This window comes from Cydia splendana, chromosome 1 (assembly GCF_910591565.1).
Source record: "Cydia splendana chromosome 1, ilCydSple1.2, whole genome shotgun sequence".
Taxonomy (NCBI): domain Eukaryota; kingdom Metazoa; phylum Arthropoda; class Insecta; order Lepidoptera; family Tortricidae; genus Cydia; species Cydia splendana.
The window spans coordinates 23,084,307-23,110,567 of NC_085960.1; the positions used below are offsets into that span (position 1 = coordinate 23,084,307).

At 36.3% G+C, this 26,261-nt stretch overlaps 1 protein-coding gene across 1 annotated transcript in view; it reads right to left on the minus strand.

Moving 5' to 3' along the window:
- Positions 1–22,710, minus strand: part of LOC134797444 (neural cell adhesion molecule 2-like) — a 140,563-nt gene extending 117,853 nt beyond the window's left edge. The window contains exon 1 of the mRNA XM_063769688.1: positions 22,480–22,710. Coding sequence (XP_063625758.1) covers positions 22,480–22,525 — 46 coding nt within the window. The 5' untranslated portion in view covers positions 22,526–22,710. The remainder of the gene's footprint in view (positions 1–22,479) is intronic.
- Between the last annotated feature and the right edge of the window lie 3,551 nt (positions 22,711–26,261).

Here is a 26,261-nt window from a genome sequence, read left to right on the forward strand (position 1 = left end):
TAAATATCGAATGGAACAAACTGAAACTAATATTAAAGAAACATGTGGTTGGAGTCGAGATGTTACTCGAATACAAAGCGTTAAATAAAGTGGAACTTTTCAGTTTTGGTCTAGTAAAATAACGTATAAATACGTTCAGACTAACATTGACACGTTTTATTTATATTTAATATTTTTTTTTGTATTTTAAGTAATTCATTTAGGACTGACACGTTGTTATATAATACAATCAATACCAAGAATCCCTACCTAACCGTGTGAAGCATATTCAAATATCTACTACAAAAAAAACACCTTTAGCTATAATACTTAGAGAGTTTTCTTTCACATGTGTCGAATTGTCTTTTTATATGTGTCTAATTGTCTATGCTCGTCGCCCTGCCGCGTCAGACGTAAACGGCGTGAACCTTTATAAAATACATTTGTAAAATCACTCGAGCGTGAATTTACAAAAATATTCCTTTACGGGCGTTTCAATTCGAGTCCCAGAACGATAGACGTCACACGTCGCCAAGCGGGCTTTCCCTTTGACGTCCGACCAAGCAAAGCTACAGAAAAGATGGACCGGGAGCGTAGCAAAATGAAAGTAGAAGTACAATAGGCACCGAATCATAAGATTCATTGGTACCTAGTATTAAATTTAGACTGGTAAACCAATTTGCAGTAGATGAAGTCGCAAAATTTAAAAATTGTATTAGATATTGACCCTTCGCGCTAGCATTTTTAAAATTTGCTACCATTTTCTATTGGCGAATGTGTGTTTAAGTAGCTTTGGTTAGAAAATACGCCACGCCTTTAACTGGCAACATTTTCCTTTTAGTGTGACAAGACTGAGATAAATGCCCGTACCTAATTGTAGCATTTCTAATAGCAAATGGTTACCAGAATATTTGCAAAATCATGTGTCAGTTTATTTACATATTCTTAAAATACAAACCGCGCCAGTTGAAATTTAAATAGATGGCCTGAATTATACTGATTACCTTCCCTGAGTCCCAAATTGAAACATAAAGGATTTAAGTGATCACGAGGTTTGTTTGGTACGTGTGTTATTTAAATGTACGAACTATCCTTTGAACGCCATGAAAACGTAAACCTACACTCCAACGAAGCAATCAAACGCTTTCAAGTCAATCCTGCCGTCCTCAAAGGCTCACGTTCAAATATATTTCTACCTCAACTGCAACACGACGAAACCTGTAAGTAATCTAAGTCCTTTTTTCTCGATGAAAAGTATTAATGGAGCCCTTCAAAACAGGGTTCTACGGTTTTTTTTCAAAAGTCGGCACCGTTCTTTATATGTATACGTCTGGACTCGGAGTCGCAGGCATTCAGTATAATATGGAAACCATACACTCACTGTTTGCCCATTATTATAAGTACCTACATTAAAACTGAGTATCTTCCGTTTGACATTAGCGCTGTAAACAACGACTTGGTGACAATCTTAAACTGGAGTCTTGGCTTGAGTCTTAAAGTATTTAAACCCTTTTGGTCTAAACTATTTTGAAAAATTTAAAATTGCTGTTGAAGATCGGTCTAAATACTCTATCATTAATTTAATTTCACACTGAAAAAAAAACCTGGTACTGGTAACCAGAATCTGGTTAGCTGTACTATATTGTCTTGTTGTATATGTGACGACAGGACACTTTGTAAACATAACCAGACCATTCTTGTTAAATTAAATTTGTTAATTCTATGAAGTGTATAGTAGTGGGTATAAGACTTTTAGTAAACCCAACTAGCCGGTCTGTTAATGGTTACTAAATAATACAGTAACATATACGTTCCTGTCCTGTTGTTATAACAAGGTATTCAGTATATGTAACTGAACGATTTGTGCGGTGTACTGGTTTTATATTGTTCACGTTACCAGAACGCACTGTGCTAATGGGGCTTCTAAGCGAGCCATATGTTCACTGCAATATGTGGCCGGCAACTATTGGTGTCCTCTTACTCACATGTTAGAGAGGGACACTAATAGTTGCCGGCCACATATTGCAGTGAACATATGGCCCGTTTAGAAGTCCCTTCAGCACAGTGGGTTCTGGTTACGTGAACAATATATAACCAGTACACTGCTCTTCTAGTAAATACAGACAAGTTTTACACACTTATTTTTTTATTTTTATTGATCAAATAAGTAACACAGCATTACAGTAAAACCAAGGCACTGTGACACTACAAAAGAAAAAAACATTTTGTCTCCACAAAGAAAACAATAGACACAAAAATGACATACAAATTAAACATTGGATTTGGGCGACGACGTAACAGCGTGGCTCCGTAGCGTCGTCTGACTCGGCGTAGGATTCGGCAGGTTGCCCCGGAACCGCCGAAACACCACACCCTTCGGCCAGAAGTCCGCGCTTGCGATGGTGTCCTGCAGAGGCCGCGGCACGCGCACTACAAATGAACTGAAGTGCACATAGTGACGCGACTGTAGCTGGTGCACCCTCAGCGTGTAGCCAGTCTTCCGGCGGACGTACTCCACCACCTCGTCGGCCCCGGCGGAGTAATGCAGGCGAGACACGTAGAGCGCCTTACTCGGTGTCGCAACTCGTAGGCCAGAATTAACCGGCTCCGCAGTGCCACACAGAGTTTTACGAGGCGCCCTGCGCGCCTTGCGTTTCCTTTCCACCAGTTTGAATCCCTCCTTATCCACATCGGTGCGGGAGGACTTTTCCTTAATCGGAGCCCGCACATTTCACTGTGTCAGCAACACGCAAACAACACGCACTTATACTATACACTTGTACTAGTTTACAATAAAATTATGGACAGGATCTACGTAAATAAAACATCGACCGGCCGGAACGTAAGACGCTGGCGTAATGGCTGCCGTTCTGTGAATTGCGCAATTCCTTTCTCCGCCCCCCGCCACCCGCGCATACACCGTGGTGTTGGCACAACTGTTTGATTCGTTCAGACTACAATGCATTATATTATAGCAAAGACATATGTAACTCCGTATAAGATGAATAAAGTCTAAGGAAAAAACGTGCCTCGGAAGTCAAGAAAAAGTCATTCTCGGACAGATGGCGCATACACCTTTGGCCTATCCTCGGCTAGATGGCGGTGACGACGCCGTTTCATATTTAACAAATTTAACACATAGGTATCAGTGAATGAACATGGGTCAAAATGATATAAAAATAATAAAATCATTTATCCAAATATATTAATTTTTTGATAGTTTTATACGTTTTCATTTTGAGTTTTGGTCGTGTGTCGATAGATGGCAGTAAATTTACTTTGACTACAAAATTTACTATGACAGGACCCCTCTATACTATCTATTCTCTTTGATTATAGTAACCACAACATAATAACTTGTAACGTGTACACTCGTATCTTTATTTTTACATATCAATAGTTAGTGTTACGATGCATATATTAAACGAGACAAACGTTTAATATTTACAACACTTGCATCTTTACATATACAACGAAATTGTAAGCAGTACTAAATTGCATTTAACTAGAATTAAACAGTGATGTTTAAAAAACAAGTTTTACACGATACAACATTTTTTGTTATTACTACCGGATTTTAGTAGGTATAACTATATTTTTAATTACTATACGTTCTGGTAGTATTGTAGAAAATTATTTTTTTCGGTGCATGGCGTACTTATCATTATCACTCGTAACAAGTAAAAAATATAGGAATACTCATGGATAACAAATTATCGTAAGTACCTACCTCTTGTTGGCGAAGTATATTCTTCATTAAATTCTCAACAATAGTTGCCTTAGAAGTATTATAGGACATTATTGTGTTGTAGGTACTTAGACAACGATATAATTATATAATATTTAAATAATAATAATAAAGTTAACTGGAAGAGATCCCATACAGGGATAAGTTCGCCTTTGTTGTATTTTTTAATTCATTCTGTAACTGTGTTTCTCGTGTTTTTATTTCTATGTACAATAAAGTATTGTATACAAATACATACATACATATTTATAAATACTTAAATACATAGAAAACACCCATGGTTCAGGAACAAATATTTGTGCTCATCACACAAATAACTGCCCATACCAGGATTTGAACCCGGGACCATTGGCTTCATAGGCAGGGTCACTACCTATCCAACTGGGCCACGATGCCGACCCAACAAGCTCACAAGGATTCATTGTCTACGCAGAGACGATACAAACTGTTAGCAATGCCTAAATCCCAAATGGAACGTTAGGAACGGGAACGTTCACTATAATGTACGAGCAATGAGATTTTTTATTGTTATCGATGAGCGCGTCATCTGGCGTCACGCACCGCTCAGCGGCGTGGCCGGCGTGAACTCTGCAAAACGATACGCGGACGTGTTTCGCAGCTTATTCGGGATTTAGGACCACAGTCAAGGACGGGCTTCACGAGCTGATAATTATATTATGTAATAATATAATAATAATATATAAATATGGCTTGCCTTAGCCGGCCGGCCAGAGTGGAGTCGTTAGAGCTATAAGCTCCAGGGGTGGAAGTGAAATATGCATAAGACGCGAGTTGGCACAGTGGCTGTTAACAGACACTGGGTAGAAAGCGGCGCACACCTCTCGACACCCCTGAGCCGCTCACACCGGTGTTGCCCTTGAGCCATCCTAGATGTCGCTTTTTGTGGGGGCCCATCTTGTGAGGGCGAGTCACCGTCTGCCGGAAATAAAATTGCATACCGTTTTATTAGGCAGGCGTCCGGTTTTTTACCCCATAGCTCAGTTCTTAGTCCATCGCTTTCACCCAATAACCTAGTTCATTTTAGATTCCATCAACTCTCAATAGTCCTTACACCCTGGCAGGTGCTGCCTCTGCGTGCGTCCCATGACACTGGCAAGGGCAGCCTCCGCTCGGTGTACCCCTTACATTTCATTAAAATGTCAAAAGGGCCTCTACGTGTTGGCTTCGGCTCCGCGCACGCCTCCCAAAGGTCCGGAACACCATTGTTCCGTGATGGGAAAGACATACAAATATAAATATTATACGGACTTGTTTGATACATGTATATGTAATTTATTATCTATAGAATATAGGCCTTAATTTGACATTTAACAATTAGAATTTTGACATTATTTGATAAGCACGCAGTATGTAAATAGTTGACTTTTATTATTAGGACTAGCTTTTGCCCGCGGCTTCGCACGCGCAGGAGAGTTTTTTTAAATTTGTTTTTTTTTTACGGACTGAACAGTAACTGACCTTAGTCTCACCTGCTGGAAAGTGATGACAAGGCCGAAGGTGTAGGGTTGTAAAAAAACCGTTTTTTTTTCTGACTTGAGAAAAAACATGAAAAAAAAACCGTGAAAAAAAACGTTTTTTTTCTGGAGTACGTTTTTATTCAAAAGTATGAAAACTCAAAATTTGCAAGGCAGTTAATACTTGTATACGGTTGTTTTACTTGTTTTAGACTTTATGTCAGTTTATGTTTACCATTAAACCAATTTAATTTAACAACTTTGATTAATAACAACATAAATGAAATCTGTAGTGGTAGTTATCGCAATTTACTGTTGGCAACACCAACGCCTCTCGTCGCCGCATCGGGGAATTCAGGGATTCCCCAACCATGGTGCCAGGTTTTTTTTCATGTTTTTTTTTTATAAATTTGAAAAAAAAAACATTTGGTTTTTTTTTCTATTTGCAACCCTACGAAGGTGTAGCTCACTATTTCAGTAAAAGCTTATTCACAGTATTCACTCTTGACTTGAAGACACCAATTGTAATTATATCGATTAATCGAGCTCGACTTATTTAATATAATCTAATGTACGTTTTGTGCCTAACACCTTTTAATTTATATTTTTTATTTATGTAGTTGTAGCCTTTTGTACCTATAGCACCTCCTTATACACTACATTAGTGGTTCTCCCTTGGATTGCTAGAGGACGATAAACATTGGGACTCAATTTTAGAGGAAGCTGCGTTGTGCGATTCTCCCTTCAAGCTGCGTGAACTTTTCATAATAATGTTAGTTTTTTGTCAACTTACTGACCCGTTAAGTCTCTGGGAAAAATATAAGGACAGTTTTTCGGACGACATTAAACGGCAACTTGAGAGAGAATTGCAAAATGGTGCGGAGTTTTACATGGATGAAGTGTATCAGTGTGTGTGATTTGCTGATACCTAGCGGAGGTGTCACGGTTTACCTCGGGGTGGGTTTGCTGATACCTAGCGGAGGTGTCACGGCTTACCTCGGGGTGGGCTTGCTGATGCTGATACCTAGCTACTGCTTCTCTGTGTACATCAGGGTTCATTTTTTGGTAATTGCTTACGGCAGCTTGGTGATCTGATGATTTGTTTTGCATATATTTATTTGCGGCAGCTTTTAGTTGTTTGTTCCGTGTAGTATTCGTGAACCTGGCACGGCGTTTTTTAGTAACTGTTTTGGTAGCGGTAAGAGATAATGATGAGTCTGATTCTAAATGGGGTGGTAATATCCTCATTCCTTCTCGTGGTAATCTTCTTGGCAACCACAGAGAGGAGTGAAGAAGGGGGCTCTGATATTGTGGGTCTTACGAGTAATTCACTGCGAATATATACGTCAAAATGACCGCTAGACAAATCACTTGAAAATCTTAGTCGGCCCACCGGATTACCCACAGTACCAACTCTCATATATAGCTCATTGTTGCGGTAAACTTCGAAAACCCACGGAAACAGTTGTCCTGCCGCTACCAACTCGCAGAGACTACCGTAAGTAAACGGGCGCGACATTTCAAGGCAGTATTCAACGGAGCTGGAGTAATTATCACCGTTACTGTTAATGAGACATAATAACAAACTCCTCCCAGTTGGCCACCACGTGACTAACGATTTGCTCGTGCACCTCCTTGGCCATCACCTGCGTATCATACAGAAGATAGGAGATGGCGCGAAACAGCCGGCCTAGCCAAGGTTACAATCGCTATCGCTTCGACAACGAAAAGCATTATGTCTCTCTATCACTCTTCCATATTAGCGCTACAGTGACAGTTGCGTTTCGATCGCTACGGAGAGTAAGCGATTGGCATCTTGGCTACGCGGCCTGACAGGCTCCATCTCCAATTATAGGTACTACGGTGTGAGCCAACATGGTCCCATCAATATCCAACAATTCAACAGCCATTGTAGGTATTAGTGAAATTTTCCCTGAACTAATAGCTTAAAAAAATTACTTTAAGGCCTTGCATTCTCAAAAGTCTGGATCACGTGTGGCTGTAAATCAGCGTGTATGTTACAACCATCTATGCTATCTTCGTAATTAGCATTCCCCACCAGGGGCCATAGTTCACGTCGGCTACGTTATATTTTAATTTTGATCCCATTTTTGTAATTAGCGTCCCACAAAACCATGGAAATGATACCCATGTTGATATTTTGAAATTTCAACCCCATTGCACCCCCACCAGGGGGATGATTGTTCACTTCGGCTACGTTAATTTTAATTTTGATGCCATTTTTGTTATTAGCGTCTCAAAATACTATGAAAACGATACCCATATTGATATTTTGAGATATCAACCCTATTGGGGACTTTTCCCCCTCTTAGGGATTCAATTTTCAAAAAACCTGAAACACGTGTTTACTCATTTATCTTTAGGAATACTCCTGTGAAATTTGGAATAAAATAGTCTAACTAATCTTGTTTCCCCATACAAACTTTGGACCCCCATTTCACTCCTTTAGGGGATGAAATTTGAAAAATCCTTTCTTAGTGGACCCCTAGACCTTATAAGGAATCTAGTTGCCAAATTTGGACTTTCTAGTCCCAGCGGTTTGGGCTGTGCGTTGATTTAAGTCAGTCAGTCAGTCAGTCAATCAGGTCTTTCACGTTTATATATTTAGATGATGACGTGATGATGACAATTAGTTTGAAACTCATGAGCACACCCCGTTATCAGTGTTGCAGATTCATTGAAAACGCTAGGGTTGACACTTTACATTTAAATTTAATTCGACATGGTGTTTGAAGTTGTTAACAAAATAAACCTCTTTTCATCCGGTAATTAAAAAAGGATATATTGCTTTTCAGTCTATAATATGTCGTAACGTCATTTATGTGTCAAAACTTTAATTTATGTCGTATATGATTCGTTCTCAATATTCAGTTAAAGTCATGAATTTCCTAAATGATCACTTAGAATTTTCCCGGTTTAATACAGAGTTGATGGCGAAATTAGAAGTAACCCGAATGCGACGCGGAAATGGTTCGTGAATTTAATACCTTGTACAAATAACAGTGTAGGTATAAATTAGCTAAAATAATGTACATACATACAGTATTAATTTTCGAATAAATACTTAATTATTTCTTTTAAATCAAATTTACGGGTTTGTTCTGTTACAGATAAAAATATGATACATTTGTGCCAATGCACCATAAATTTTAAAGTAAGGTGCCTTCGGTTCTTATTAAAACATGTTGACATATACAACTATGACGATTGTTGGGATGAAGTAGTTAAAGTGTTCAGAAAATATACAACAGAATGTGAAAATGGATGGACAAAAGGGGAATTCAACTGCACGTGCAATAGGGAGACATCGAAATTAAGAAAAATGCTTATGAAAATATCACCTCAACAAATGGAACCTTTTTGGATTGAAGTAGTGAATTTGATTGAAAAGTATTTAAATTAGTTTAGTATATATATCCTTAATTAAATTGCGGTTGTAAATCCACAACATCCTTTTATTTCTCGCATAAGGGCCCTCGAGATAAACCTTATCCATCAAAGCAATTACTGGCCAGTTGTTCTTACTCACAATGTCAATCTATTTACAACATTGTCTTTTGTTGACTTGAGTGCTTAGATGGACGTCATACTTAAATCGAAATAACTATATTCTTAAAAAATATAGCGTATTTCTGTACACTAAGCATGGATAATTATCTGAAGGATAACGTAGAGTTTGAAACCCATGGGCAGACTATATTTTGTAAGGTATGTGATATAGAACTTAAACCGAAAAAGTTTATTTTGGAATCACATCTTAAAACTCGAGGTCACAATGACAAAGCCGGCAATTCTCCATCTTGCTTTGACCTGGATTTTGAAGCTGAAAATTTAGAAATTCAAGATTCCAGAGTTTTTTGTAAATCTTGTAATGTATCTTTATTTTTCTCCAAGTTCAGTGTACAAAAGCATTGTGATACATTAAAACACAGAAATATAAAGAATATGCAACCGGAATTCAATAAAGATTTGACTGAATTTTTTGTTAATTGTAATATACCCTGGAGCCAATTGGATAACCCCAAATTTAGAGAATTTATTCAAAACTGCTTGACGCATAAATATGGAAATGACATCAGCCTTCCGTGTGAGTCTACATTAAGATTAAATTACTTGCCAGTCATATATGAAGAAAAAAAAGAAAAGATAAGAATAGATTTAAAGGACTCCTACATATATTTGAGCATTGATGAGACTGAAAATCATGGAAAAAGCATCGCCAATGTCATTATAGGGAAGATGGATAACTGTGTCTCAACACCTCGAATATATGCAAGTAAAATTTTAGAAACCACAAATCATAGCACTGTGTCAGATTTAGTAGTCGAGACTCTAAAAGACCTGTGGGGTGGCAATTACGAAAATAATCTTTATAAGCTACTAATTTTAACAACGGATGCTGCCCCGTACATGATAAAGGCTGCAAAAACTCTTAAAGAGATTTTTCCAAATATGTCTCATGTAACTTGTATAGCCCACGCATTGAACAGAGTAGCTGACACGATAAGAGGTATATATCCAAATGTCAACAAATTGGTTGACAGCGTCAAAAAAGTATTTAGTAAATCGCCAAAACGACTTCAGAAACTGAAAGACATGTTTCCTTCAATTCCAAAACCTCCCCGTCCGGTCATCACAAGATGGGGTACATGGCTAGAGGCAGTTACCTATTATCAAAAATACTTTACTGAAATCAAAGACGTAATAAATGAATTCAACAGTCGAGATGCTGTTGCCATAGCAGCGGCGAAGCGAGTTTTTTGCAGTCCAAATTTAAAGCACGACATTGATTTCATAGTTGATAAATTTTGTTTCCTAACAATTGCAATAGATCAATTACAAAATTCCAAATTAACGTTAGAAGAATCTATGTGCATTGTTATTGGTGTCCAAAAAAAGTTGTCTATGTCAAACCTTCACCCCAAAGGAAAAATTGTATATACGAAGTTGAACACAGTCTTAAAAAAAAATCCCGATTTCAGTACAGTAAGAGTTATTTTAAATTTACTTAATAATGGGGAAGCTGAAATTACAAAATGCATTAACAAAAACACAGTGGAACATTATAATTACCTAAAATATTTACCAATAACATCTGTAGCTGTGGAGCGATCTTTTTCATATTTAAAATGGATATACAGTAACAGACGACAAAATTTAACGCCAGCTAATCTAGAAAAACTTTTAATAATTTATTCAGACAAGTAATGAATCACTACATAGTACATATATAAGAAAGTCACTGTAGCTGTCTGTCCGCCCCTATGTACCTATGCTTAAATCTTCAAAATGACCCAACCAATTGATGCGGCTTTTTTTTAGTAGATGGAGTGATTCGAGAAGAAGGTTTTTAAGTATAATGAATGCATAATACAGTAGAGGAACCCGTGATTTTCCCGTGCGAAACCGGGGTGGGTCGCTAGTATAATATATTAGAAGAAATAGTTTAGTTTTCTGTGTTTTTGAAAAAATAAATGTAGGTATTTTTAATGACTAATAAAATAAATTTACATTTTACCACTAATGAAAGTATACAAATGTTTTGCGTATGATATTTATTCAAGAAACAATATAATGTGATAGTAAAAAAAAATGTTTTATTTTACCTGTAAAAACATTCTTCAAGCAATAGTACACATGTTGCATTGACAATAATAATTGCATTGATAATACCTACCTATTAGGTATTTATTATTAAATAATAAATTAACAAAAGGTAAGATGATTATGTTAAAATATTTTTCTGTCAAAAATTTAAACAATATGTCACATTTACTCGACATAAATATTATGTAACAACCCTAGTACCAGATTTCAATGAATCTGCAACACTGATAACGGGGTGTGCTCATGAGCTACACCGCCACTCACGTTAAATATTTGTATGCCTCATATGGCCAAAAGTGGAGCACTTAATTATATGTATGTATGTAACACCTGTTTGTAACACTACCTGTTTTACGACAAATAAATGAATTGATTGATTGATTATAACTTTTACAACGTTGTATAATTGATCCTTGAATAAATGACTTGCTTTCCCATACAAGCTTCGACCGTCTTCAGAAGCTTCGTAAAAGACAGGCTTACCTACTGTGAACATTTTACCTATAACGTGTAGGTATGTACTTGGTCCGGGGTTGGCACATAAATCATATTAATTCTGTATAAACTGGACTTAACTAGTTTTTATTTAAAGAGAGTTTTAATGTGATAAATAGCGATGTAATCACGGAAATCAAAACAATTATGTATTACCTTTAAAGAGACAAATAACAACACTTTACGTATTGTAACTAACATTAAATGCTAGTATCTAATAGCTTCTTAGTTAAAACGGCCGCTAATAGGCGTCGAATAACTTCAACGGAATACAACATGCGCTAAGTAACTGATACGCCCGTATTTTCACAATTTACCGCTTTTACTAAAACAAAAGAGGCAATCTAATTAGGGTCCGCGACCGGCACCAACTCGCAGAAAATGGCGACCTGAATAATTCTCACCTGCTACTGTAATTAATTACGTTAGAGAATGATTACAACACATTGCCCCCCTTATTACTTGCGTGTTAAAATATGTGTAATTAATAAATTGGTAAATTATTAACTAACCACATCATCATTGTGTGTTTCTATTGACATAAATTATAAAGCTAACATATAGTTGTAATATTAATACAATACTGTCTAATTGCCTTGCATCGACTTGTGAGGAAATGCTCATTTTACCAGTTCAATATTTTGCAAATAAAATTTGGGACCTATGGTGGTCACTAAAGGTAAAGTAATATGTACACAGACCACTAAAATACAGGATGTTCCGAAAACCCACTACATGCAAGGACTGGTACAGAAGAAATAAACCATTTTTAAACTGCGCTACCCTAATTATCTAAACAATAAATGCTATATGTTGTTATCATGTATTGTACCTAATTACTGGTACTAGTTTGCACTTATCAGTTTTATAATAGCTACATTTACTTCCGGCAATTTATCAAATCTGGCCCGCTTGAATTCACTGTACTGTTGGAAAATATAGGTATATATGTACCTACTATACACTGGACATGAAACTATCAACAATATATATTTTTTATCAATATATTTAAGACGAAAGGGGACGACCGCCTCAAAACCAGTTTTCCATACAAACGTATTCATTCCCCATTTTCCTCTCAGGATATTAACATTATTGAAAATATTTTTACACTATTTGATGTATTTTAATCATAGCTAAGTATATAATAGTTGAGTTTTTAGATTTTACAATTCTTAAAAAAGTTAAGAGCGGCAAAACAGGTTTCATATAAATTTTTAAAACCCCTAACACCCATAAATAATTAAATTGAAAAATTACAAATAGCTATTTATTTAGAAATTTTAATCAGGCAACAAGTCCCATATTACAAATACCTATGATTAAAATACATCAAATTTAATTGTAGTAAAGTATTTTCCATAATGTCAATACCCTCTGTATAAATTGCAGGACGGATAGAAATACCCCTGTCACTTACAGGACTTTAGTTTCTAACTGACTTGAATTGTTTGCCCTAATTTATAAGTATCGATGAAACTGTAATCGTTTATCATTGTCCAAATGTCCAACACCTCTGACTGGTCGGAACATAGTTGTGCTCTTAATAAAGTACCCACTTGAATGCTTAACGCCTTAACTTTATTACGATGGGTCAAGAGGACAAACGGCTGATCTTAGCGTTATTAACTCGGCGACGATAGCTCCCAACTGAATGCCAGCGTTTATTGTTTATTACATTCCGTTGCCAAGCGATCCCTTTTTGAATATAAGAAAATTTAACTTATTTAAAATTGTCTAGGCAAGTCAATAAATATCGTTATAATAAAACATGGCAAAAACCAGGGACGTTGTCTACGCCAGTTCGCATTGTGAAAGTAGAGAATAATAATAATAGGCACAATACAAACAGCGAGCCGCATTTCAAAAGCAAACTTTAGATAGGTAGAAGAAGAGGCTGCAAAACAAATAGGTACCTACTTGTGTCGTGTCATGATCAAACTTATAGATACTAGTTACTAGAGTGTGATAAAGTTTACCTAACGTATTTTATTTTAATGATAGAATTAGTTAGTATATGAAACACTAAATAAACAAGAACAAGTTGTACAAAGTCATTCGTTTTGTACCTACTATTGATGCTAATGTATCTAATACCTTTAAACGAGCTATTCTTATTTATTTATTTATTTATATATAATTATTTATATGTACATATATATATTTCGGCGATCTCAGCTCTAACGATTTCGATGAAATTTGCTATATGGGGGTTTTCGAGGGCGATAAATCGATCTAGCTAGGTTTTATCTCTGGGAAAACGCGCATTTTTTAGTTTTTGTATGTTTTCCGAGCAAAGCTCGGTCACACAGATATTAATTATTCAAACCGCAGTGCCCGAAAACTTTGAGAGATAAATTTCACATGAGCTGAAAAAGGCACATTTGCATTTATAGTAGTAGCGTACGAGTATGTAGCTTCTCTGCTATCGGTATTCCGACAGTTATTGTGCAAAAGTGTCAAATGCACACTTTGATTAATTTATACACTCCAACCTGCCACGACTACGAGACCCATCTCTTTCTAACAACGACCAATCCTGTATAGATAAAAAGAATAAAGAGATTCTGCTTCACTATGTGCCCTTATAACCCCGCCGGAAAAAATAAATAAATGATGACTCCAACTTCCTAACAGATTAGTCGTAAAGTCAACGCCAACACCGGCGTTATTTATGCAGAAAGTTTTTGCGTGTTCGGAAAATAAGAAGCCGTCAGATGATGGTCACCTTACCTACTACTGCTAAATGACCACCATTTAACAGTTGATTGGGTCTGTCAATGTTTATTTTCAGTTTATTCAGAGAGATGATTTATTTTTAAGGTAAAACTATAAAACTAAACATTGTCGGTATCATATAATGTAAAAGTTACCGTGCATTGCATAACATAATTATAATTAATAATAACATTAATAACAAAATAATTACACCTCTCGACACCCCTGAGCCGCTCACACCGGTGTTGCCCTTGAGCCATCCTAGATGTCGCTTTTTGTGGGGGCCCATCTTGTGAGGGCGAGTCACCGTCTGCCGGAAATAAAATTGCATACCGTTTTATTAGGCAGGCGTCCGGTTTTTTTACCCCATAGCTCAGTACTTAGTCCATCGCTTTCACCCAATAACCTAGTTCATTTTAGATTCCATCAACTCTCAATAGCCCTTACACCCTGGCGGGTGCTGCCTCTGCGTGCGTCCCATGACACGGGCAAGGGCAGCATCCGCTCGGTGTACCCCTTACATTTCATTAAAGTGTCAAAAGGGCCTCTACGTGTTGGCTTCGGCTCCGCGCATGCCTCCCAAAGGTCCGGAACACCATTGTTCCGTGATGGGAAAGACATACAAAATAATTATAAACAAGAGTGTTAATATCCGGCTGAAAATTATTTTCGGGCATTCCACTATAAGGAAAACTTTTGCTGGCAACGTAGAGTACAATTGTCAGACCTTGACTGTAATTTCTGGCATTTGTATTGCTTCAATGCAATGTGTCCCTACATAAACATTTGATCCTCAAAACAAATCTGATCAACTACCATATGTTATCTAGCATATTATGCGGTTACGGTTTTGTTGCCCGACTGGTTCAAATATTGTTTGCCTGCCATAATTTCCAATTAACAAACTCTAAATATGAAACCATTAATAATTGCTAAATCGTCAACGGTGCGTTTTATTAATGTAAAATTGAAATACACAAATTTATTAATTATTTGCAAAAGCGTAAAGTTGAAAATGCCATACATTAGGTCCGTACGTAATTGGGGAAAATTAGGGTAACACCGTGGGTAACTTAGAGCACAGTATTGTCAAAGGGACGCCTTACAACTCCTTCATTAGAGGCCAACCGAACGTTGTTACCCATTTTACGTCAGTCTTCGCTGAATTTTATTATCCTCTCGCCTATACAAAATGCAATTAGGACCGGGGAACAACTGGTAAATATATACATTTAAACAAATAATAAATGTAACCATCCATTAAGCCTTTTTGAAGTCTTATAACGTACTAAATTTATAATTTTATATTCTTATTTGCAATATTTTGAGGCTTTTTCTTTTATTACAAGCTTTTATTTTGTTTCACCTGGCCGTTGTCTGTCTGTCTGTCTGTAATCAAATCTTGCAAGTTAAATTTGATCCACTTCCCGGTTTCCGATTGAGCCGAAACTTTGCATGCCTGTATAAACATCGGATGACAATGTAATATTATGGTACCATCGAGCTGATCTGATGATGGAGACAGGAGGTGGCCATAGGAACTCTGTGATGAAACAACGCAACCTAATTGTGTTAGGGGTTTTTAGAATTGTCTCGATGAGTATTAGTTGTCTCAGACAACTTGTCTGTCGTAAGAAAAGTACAGTCAGCGATAAAAGCTTGTACCAAAAATGAAATTTTTGCCAAAAACTTATTTAACTAAGCAATTACGTAACTAAGCAATCCTAGCTCTATTCTGAAAATGACCAATTATGAATATTAATTGATTATTATTCATGCGAAGATAGTTATTTGTTTTACAAGGGGGCAAAGTTGTTGTTTAACCGCTCGTGCAAGCGAAATATTCCAAAATTGAACCACAAGCGTAGCGAGTGGTTCGAAAAATGGAATCTTGAGCGTTGCGAGGCTTTCAAAGCACGAGGTTTAAACAAAATTTGCCCCCGAGTGAAACACAAATTTTTTCACCACACCAACCCGAAGCAAATATTAAATGTAAAATATCAAACAAAATCAAACCATATCAAATCCAAATTAATGTTATTAAATATTTATCATCCAAAATCATCATTTAAAAGTCAGTTCTACCAGCCAACATAAGAAAACAACTCAAAATATGCATTTGATTACATTGCCTCACATGTGAATAAAATGCAACTTTGCTATCAGTTTTTGAAGTGCAAAGTAAGCCTTTCCGAGCTGGTGTGGTGAAAAGCTACATGTGTATATAGACAGTTATGAAATAAAAACAAAAGTGGCACGCCGCATGGCGACCGATCGCGTCACTCACCGGGCGACGAGTCGAAATGAATTCAATTTGCGGCAGAGCCGAGCGCTCTGTGCATCACGTTCGACGAATTAATGTGACAAATAATGCATTTATTTAAAACGTACATTCAAGGTCTAACATATATACCGGGATAAAAATACGTATAACTTTATTGTCAATTGCAAGAAGGCGGCTAGATATTTGTTGTCCCTTGTCCAACGTGTACCTACGATTTGCCTATCGACGTTAATATAGAATAAGTTGGGTGTTCAAAGCTTCAGCATAAGTAAATGAAAACAAAATTTAATGACGACAACATAAACAATTTTCTTATTTATTACATAGGTACTTGAATTAGACTAAGAATTAAGAATAGCCTTGGATTAAAAATGTTCAAAAGAAACTTAGGTATCATAAAATGCTCTATTCTTGATTATTATTTCTATTACTCCAATAGGAATATCAAAGGCTACCGACATTGCTCCCATTGCTCTTATTCATTGTCGTAGGTATTATTAATAAGGCACATTGTGATATGCCTGAGCAAATCTTTCATGATATGGCGGCGGTTAGGTACCTTACAAAAGTATGAAATTTTGGAAGCCAGCAACCTTAAGAACCGGGCCTTATTTGGTGCAACTACCAAAAAACTGCTGTCGTTTTATATAATTTCTAGTACCTAAGTAGGTATATCTTCTATGTGATATTTTGTACCGTGATAAATAAAAAATTGCCTGGCAAAACATTGTTGCTACAAAACCTTGCTCGTTTTATTTCATTTAAATTGCACTAAAGGATGGTATTGTCTATTTCCATTCCTAGTTTAACGCCATTCTCAATATTTACTGGGGGCGACATCCCTGGGGAATGTATACAGTTATTTATTGGTGCGAGCAACGGTTTTATGTTTGTTTTAGTTTCCTGCTTCTAATAATTGCTAGAAGATAAGGGTATTTAATTGTTCCTAAATAAACTGTATTATGAGTATACGATATATTTAAGTAGGTAGTAGTAGTAGTTATACGATAAAATTAATTACAGTGCAAGCATAAAAACCAAAATTTCGTAAATTATAAGTTACTGCTTCGTGTCAGTATTATAAAGGTCAACGTTAATTTTCTAGTTGTCTTGAAAAAAAAAGTTATTAATTTCATGGTATAATAATATACTCCGCCTGGTACTCCATTCCGAGATTCGCGTATGACCTAACTGACACGCGCCTACGTCATCATGCTGTTTACAGGTTCTCAAACTTTGAAATGTGGGAGAATTTTAACCAACGGTGAAAATTATTTTAACGGCATTAATTTTAAGTTATTCATGTAGAAACATAGTAAAATAAAACAAATCTAATGTATTAAATTAAACTTTATTTATCTATACAAGACAAACGTTTAAAAAACTAATTCACAGTTACACATTAATTACCAAGCTTACGACGTGAAAAGTTTGGAAAACACTGCGACTGCTGACACTGAGCGAGAAGGAAATAACAATTAACACGCGTTCGACAAGGATGACGGTCAGGGCATGAAGTTATCTAGATCCGAATTGTCAAATGTGCACAGCGCTATCCTGTGTTGCCAGTACCTAGTATAAACAGAATTACCCGAAAGTCTGAAATTTCTTTCGTGAATCGGAAGATATTGCTAACGAGTAATTAAAAATGACGTGTTATTGTAAAATTTAAGCTAAAATACATATAAACGAAAATTATAAAATTATAAAGAAATATTTTAACTTATTAACCATAGGTATAATGTACCCATGTAACATGTTATGTTGAAATAAAGTGGCAATGTTATTGTGACGTAGGCCCGTGTCACTCTGGGAATGGAAGACCATGTTTTATTAGACCATGATTAATTTATTTATGACATGCATGGCACCCTAAAATTAGAATACTAAACTAGGTACCGATATTCTGTGTCAAATTGAATGCCATCACTGTCATCACGGTCTGGTTACTTTTGAAAACTCGTATATCACTCAAGTTTTACAGTTTATTTTCTTCGTAATTAAAATGCTGTCATTACGGTTAAAGAGGTTTTATGTTTATTAATTAGGTCTTGACCCTACAAGACCACCCGACCACCCGACCATGATTGTAGAGAATTAAATTTGCCCTCACCAAAACGTTCAAAAATAGGAAAAAGTGTGGTTGTTCCACCTAAATACGACGGTGACCAGACCAGATTTTTCCCTCTATATACACCTAATAGTCTAAATTATAAGTTACTGAGTGTGCAGAATTAGTCTTGCTCACGTTTCACAATCAATCACCCTGAATACAGCAGTACCTTATACTCAGCCACTTAGTAATACATATATGTATTTCATCGTAGGTACACATTTTCGAGACTAAACGCAACTTTTGACAATGAATCTTTTAATATAGTGAACGACATAGTAGGCAAAATTACCAACTACAAGTTTACTATTTAACTGCAACAACGTTACTTGCAATTACTTAGGTCAGAGTCGTTGACCTGTCATTGGCTGAAATGGCGAATGCCCTAGCCTAGGGAGTGGCTGTCGCCGCACCTACCACTATTACCCTCACTAATGGCAAATACCGCGGTAAAATTATAATTTCCTTGTATAATGATCAAATTGTCTAATAGCAAGCTTTTATATCTCGTAAAACTTTATTCGTATATCAACGGCTTGATGGCGTCATCAATCAACCTTTCAATATTAGGGCCAGGCGTGATTCAACGTGTTATATCGGTATTGATTAATACTCATCAAAGATTAAATACTCATCAAAGATATATGAAAGGTCATTTTTTATTTGACGCCAGAAACTACCTACCAAAATCTTAGTTTTATCTAAGCTGATCGGTGGCATCGACATTTTTTTTAATTTTCGCAGTAAAATGACGCATAAAATTTTTTTTTCTTAAAACATGGTGACATTCCGATGGCAATTGCAGTTGCAATAATCTATTTTATCAAGGAAACTGACAGCGCCCGCGTTAAGGCCGCTGCTATGCAGCTGCAGTCTGCAGTTGCCATCCGATCGTTACCGTAACTGTGCCTCGCATCATGATATTTCACACATAAACCTATCGTTTCGCATAGGCGACATCAAATTGTTAATTACCGCGAATACACGAGAGTGACCGAATATCGACCTATGTTACTGCGACATATTTGACACTTCGGCGGTCACGTACATTAGCTTCGATAGCAGGATTAGTAAACTTACAGGTACTTCTTGCACATTAAAATTTTTAATCCTAAAAATAAATCGCGTGAAAAGCTTCCGTCATCGCCATTGGCACTATAATAGCTCAGTAGGTGTGTATCTTTATTGGTTGAATGAACTATAATTGACACACCGGCTGACCTCCCAATTAAACAGACGTGCGCGCCTTATGTGTCACTTTTACAACATTTTATATGACAATTGAGGATTAAGTAGGTATTATATAATCGTATAGTATAGTAATTTATTCACAAATGCTCGTCTCACTCACGATTTTATAATTATTATTCATTTATCAAATTAGTACCTACTGGGTGACAGGAAATGGGCTGCTGCTTTATGTTATGAATGATTAATTGATTATGGCCATTACGAACGTTGAGTTTATCAATAAAACTGTTTTTATATCACACAATGCGGGATATTATTTTGAAAAAAGAAATAACTTAAAAGCATTATGTATTTTTAGTAATATAATGAGAAAACTAACAAAAATACAAATTAGCACTCTTATATATGTATTAATAATGTGCACATCTCTTAGAGTTTACGTGAAAAAATAGGACGGAGAAAATATTATAACGAATATTTTATTGGTTTGTTGTTACTAAATGAACGGGTTGGAATTAAAAGAAAATAATAAGTCACTAGAAGTCCAAGGCGGAATTCTTACCTAGAGTATTAACTCCGTCTGCGAGTTGATTCAGTAATAAACTTGTTCCGCGACTGTACAATATTATATTTTTACAAACTTTGCGGGTACTTAACTGTTGCTGACTCGTTCTGCAATGTTACCTAACAGTGGCGCTGTTTGTATTGAATGAAATGAAGGTACTATACAGGGTGTGGACTGTGGAGTTGGCAGGATTTACTGTGCTAAACTCGTATACCCTTAAGGTTTACTAGCGAAATTCATTACTTAATGTGCATACCTAGTTAACAATAATGTGCAGGTTTGTGCAATACACATAATAGTTTCGAGTTTCGGAAACTCAGAGATTTGAAATACAAAGTTGCATAGGCAAGTATCTAAATAATAATATTAATTTCAGGTCATTTTAATCTAAAATGAGGTACGTGACTACGTGATAATGATAATTATTAATTATTTAATCAATGAGGAATAGCGCGTTTAGTTTTTTTAAACGTCTAATTTATAGGAAGAGCCTTAATTTAACATTCGGATACCCTAAAAAATTCCAACTCATACCTTTAACCATAAGGTACTTGCTTACAAAGCTTGTTTTTCAGTCAGTATTAATTTTGAATAAAGAGAATACCGGTAATTTTATCAAGGTATAAGGGACCCACAGATTATCAGTTCGCCGAACGATATCAGCCTGTCAGTTAAGGGGCCCACTGATTAACAGTCCGCCGGACGATATCGGCCTGTCAGTTGTACGGAACTGTCAAAATTTTGTTCTAACTGACAGGCCGATACCGTCCGGCGGACTGTTAATCAGTGGGCCGCTTTAAACGTAAAAGGTTCCGAACAACTAACAGGCTAATATCGTCCGGCGAACTGGTAATCTGTGGGTACCTTTAGAAAAAAGTATTTTAAAAAGAATGACAATTTATTTGCGTGAGAAAAATTAAATGGAAAAAATCACCATTATACGAGTAGATAAAGCTTGTTCTATTTACATTATATCTACGTACGTATTCGTAATTATAGTATACGGTTTAAAAAATTACTAAATTACTAACTTAATAAAAATAATAGCAATACAGGCTGTTGCTTTATTTTCTTTCCTATTTGTAGAACAAACAGTAGGGAGGTACATCCCTTTTTATTACCATTTCAAAAACTCGTGACTCTTAAGAGATATCCGGTGCCGCAAACTTTTTTTAACCCCGGCTCACAACGTGACCAGAATTCTCGTCCCAAAATGTAATATGGAACATTGGCTTCATTTTCGGTTTGTTTATTTCCTAATAATATTATTAACTTTTGTATCCTAAAACTTCCAAAGTTGGTATCTAAGTATCTACCTTAATTTCAGTACTTATGTCTTCTTCTTCCTCACGTTGTACCGGCATTTTGCCACGGCTCTTGGGAGCCTGGGGTCCGCTTGACAACTAATCCCAAGAATTGACATAGGCACTAGTTTTTACGAAAGCGACTGCCACCTGACCTTCCAACCCAAAGGGGAAACTAGGCCTTATTGGGATTAGTCTGGTTTCCTCACGATGTTTTCCTTCACCGAAAAGCAACTGGTAAATATCAAATAATATTTCGTACATAAGTTCCGAAAAACTCATTGGTACGAGCCGGGGTTTGAACCCGCGACCTCCGGATTGCAAGTCGCACGCTCTTACCGCTAGGCCACCAGCGCTTCTCTATTTCTGTACTTATGTATGTACCTACTAATAATAAATTCAGGAATAAATAGATAAATTTACGAATAAATGAACCAGATAACAAGCATACATTTTTTTTACCTATCTGTATAATAATTTATAGTTCAATTTATTAATACATGAATCCCTGTATTATGTCTTATTACTAACATTGATTTGATGTAAGATACGAGTATTACTACCCACCTACCTACCAGTTAAGAAGCTAGGGTTAGCTGCAGAGATAACTAAATGACCCCCTGCATAGAAATTTGTTTGCAGGGGGGTCAACTATCTATGCGTCTCATAATATAAAAAAAGATTTGCTACTAAGGCGTAATAGAGTCATTCCGAGTACTTTACATTGTATCCATTGTAGGGTAATTCCGAAAATGGACTCTAATAAACCCAAATACGCCTTGACCCAATTTTATTTTTGACGATAATGATGTCAGGATTTTTACGATACCATTGATAATTAAAATTTTACTTTGGACAATTATATCAGAACACGCGTTATCCTTTGTAAACTTACATAACACATGTTTGTTTTATGTTTTTCTTATCAAAAACTCTCAAAACTCAGAGAGCATACGAAAAAGTTTGTAAACAAACTTACCTGAACAGACCACGTAGCAACAAATCGCCACCAGAAGCCACCGCATGTTGCTTGAATCACGGCACTCCACGTTACACTAATGAAAACTACCCTTTAATAGTTCTCTTTTTAATTCTGAAAAAACTTTCTCGTAACTGGAGCCGTGGTGGCTAAAGCGCCGGTGCCGGCGGGTTCTACAGGCCTACTACTGGAGCGAGCGTCACACAACTCGACACTCTTTATAGCGCATGCGCTAATCTGTTCATTGGTACGTTCTGTTTAAAATAAGTACATATTTTTATTATTTACTTAATGTCAAGTTTTTCTAAATAGTCAAAAATAAGTAAAATAACAGGGAATATAGTTAAAAGTGACACTAAACGATGTAATAACAGGTAACTAAAAAACTGGCCAAACCCAAGTGCAAGTCGCGCTTCGAGGATTCCGTATATATATGTACTAAAATATTCATGTAAAAATCATTATAAAACTCATTCAAGTTTAACCGGTTTTCGTGTTATTTTTCATTGAGTAGTGTGCAGATAAAGTAAAGGTTTGCTTTGTAATAAGGTTCGAACCCGAAACCCCCATAATTAGCTCATTTTAGTTTTCACTTCGGATTTCACTGTCAAAGTGAGTAGGTAGGTTAGTGCAAATTGCATTTACCTTCTTTAGCCGTACCACGAGTTGACACTTGACATTTACGTTAGCGACTGCATAAACTCTTTAGCTGCTTAAGCGTTATAAGTGTTATAACAATATGTATGATAAATAATGGTCATGTTGCGGAACTAGACCACTTTATAATATACCTACGTCATAGAAAATCCATATTATCACCATGTCAACTTTATAACACAATACGGTCGATCTTATTATAGAACCAAAGTTCTCCAAATATTTGTATCGAAACTATTGATGACGAATATTCAAATATTGAACTTGCGACTTGAAGCGAATTCGGTAAATACCTAGTATGTTGGAGTTTGTCGCTAGTTTCAACCGCGTTTATTGACCAAAGCAACCATTAGGACGAAAGTGGAGGACCCGCGCGAAATCGCCTTTTCATACAAACGTACACCTCATATTCCTCTCTAGATATTACCATTATTGAAAATATTTTGACGCAATTGGTTGTATATCAACCACAGCAATGCCCCTACGTTTATTTTTTGATTATTAAGTATAAGAGTTAGAAGCATTTAAAATTTTGCATGAAATTGTTTTTCGCTTCTAATTTTTACATGAAAATCAAAAAAAGTTAAACACAGGGGCATAGCTAATATACATCAAATTATGCAAAAATCTTTTCTGTTATATCCAGAGAGGAAAACGAGGACTATGTTTGTATGGAGAAACGGCCGCCCCTTTCCTCTTAACGAGACTTGCCAGATATTTTTGGGTCACAAGTAGCTACCATAATCTATCCTAGTTGGCGTGGCTGTACGAAATGTGTTGCCAAGTTGAATGCGTCAGTCTTCACCTAAAAACCTGCTTTAATAATAAAGCAGTGCTTAATATACATAAGGTATTATAAGTTAACTTACCAACGGAGAGTTCATTGTTAGGTAAACTCAGCGGCATCGGCATAGTTAGATTAGTTAGCAATGTCCATAGTACTCGAGTCAGTTGATTTACTTACTACAAATAAATAAGTTATTTGTCAAAAATTTCATCTTTAAAACAAAATTATATCACTGGCTGTATTTTTCATTTTACTAGGTACGTAGTTTTATCTCAAAAGTTTACATAGCTACCTCCTGTCTCCATCATCAGATCAGCTCGATGGTACCATAGTATTGCATTGTCACCCAATTTACATATGTACCTCTGCATATTTTCAGCTTCATCAGAATCCGGGAAGCAAGATTTGACTTCTAAGTTTGTAAAGAAAAGTCAATTAGCCCACGCTTACCTACTAATATCTTTGTTATGAGCCGCCAATGATGGCAAAATTACACTAGAATTCAAAACCACAAATAATAAATAATTATATTCGCGTCTGAATGACGAAATTCAAATGTTGTTTACACGAGTGCGTGTAATCCGGGCAAGAGAAAAGCGAGTGAAGTGAATTAGTTGACAGACAGTTTCACTTTAACTTAAGGGGCCCACTGATTAACAGTCCGCCGGAGGGTATCGGCCTGTCAGTTTTGACATTTCCGAATAACTGACAGGCCGATACCGTCCGGCGGACTGTTAATCAGTGGGCCCCTTTAAACTATCATACGCTGACTTTTGACTGAAGCGACATGATTCGCAAAGATTCTCGTGATGTCAGAATGAACTAAGCTAGTTTAGGCACGTACTAAGTTTATTAAAAAGTGTTGACTATTAGCTATGCGAAAGAGCCATAGCCTGATCTCAGAGAAAAGTGTGTAGAATTCACAATGAATGATGCATTGGTTTTTTGCCGGTCCCATATTGGGATACCCTCCTCCAATTGAGGGTGGACTTAAATCTTCTCGAGGCAGAGGTGTAGGGTTGGAGCCGGTGTAGCTTTATTTGACGTTCATAAACGCATTGTAATATGCCTACTTGAATAATAAAAAGTTATTTGTTTTACAATGGGGCAAAGTTGTTGTTTAACCGCTCGTGCTAATATTGATACCTGAGCGTCGCGAGGGTTTCAAAGCACGAGGGTTAAACAAAATTTGCCCCCGAGTGAAACACAAAATTTTTCACCACACCAACCCGAAGCAAATATTTAATGTAAAATATCAAACAAAATCAAACCAAATCAAATCCAAATGAATGTTATTAAATATTTATCACCCAAAATCATCATTTAAAAGTCAATTCTACCAGCAAACATAAGAAAACAACTTACAATTTGCATTTGATTACTTTGCTTCACATGTGAATAAAATGCAACTTTGCTATCAGTTTTTGAAGTGCAAAGTACCTTTCCGCGCTGGTGAAAATATCTTTATCTTTATCTTTTGTATAAAAAAAGTTCGCTCATACGGCTTAGGCATCTAATGCTTTTACCCAAGAAAAGGAAAACAAACAGGTACAGATTACAAATTGCCCTAGACGTGCTTATTTGTATTTACAAATAAAAGTGGTGATAGATATCAACTCGTACGGGGCTTGTTATTTCAATCTTTATTTGTTTTTATAACATAAAATATTCCCGTAGGTGTACTTATAAAGAAATGAGTAAATATTTCGTAAGCGTTTGTTTTGCCTCAGGAAATTGCTACACAAGAAAGTATTGCTCAGGGGGCCGTGACGTCATGACGATAAATGTTAAGTTCAATATTTAAGGAGATAATCAAAGTTACTATTTTTACAGTACAGGAAATTTACAGCAATCATTATAATGTTTTTTAAACTCGAATTACATATCATTAAATTATCTAAGATGCGTTCAGTATCCACAATCTACGGCTAGCTATGTTTTACTCACGCTGGATTAGTCATGTGTTGCTAACGTACAAATTTCTCAAATTGTTATAATTAGCTTATTGCTCACTTATGTACAGACACATAGTTACAGGCTGTTTCAAAAAAGGTGATAAGAATTAATTTACACTACCTAACTGTTTGACTTTTAGATGCGAGAAAAACCACGAAGATGACGATATTGAATCGAAATTCTCCTCATGAGTAATTTCGTGTGTGTGTGACGTGTTAATAGTTCAGTGAAATTAGCTAAAATTACGGCATAATTAATAGAAGACTTTTTTTAATTGGGATATGTACGTTGTCGACCGAGGCTATTTTTCATCAACTCTCCCCTCCCCTCCCCCCTCTGCGTCACCCCCCCACACCCCCGCTAAGGGTCCAAAAGCTAGTTT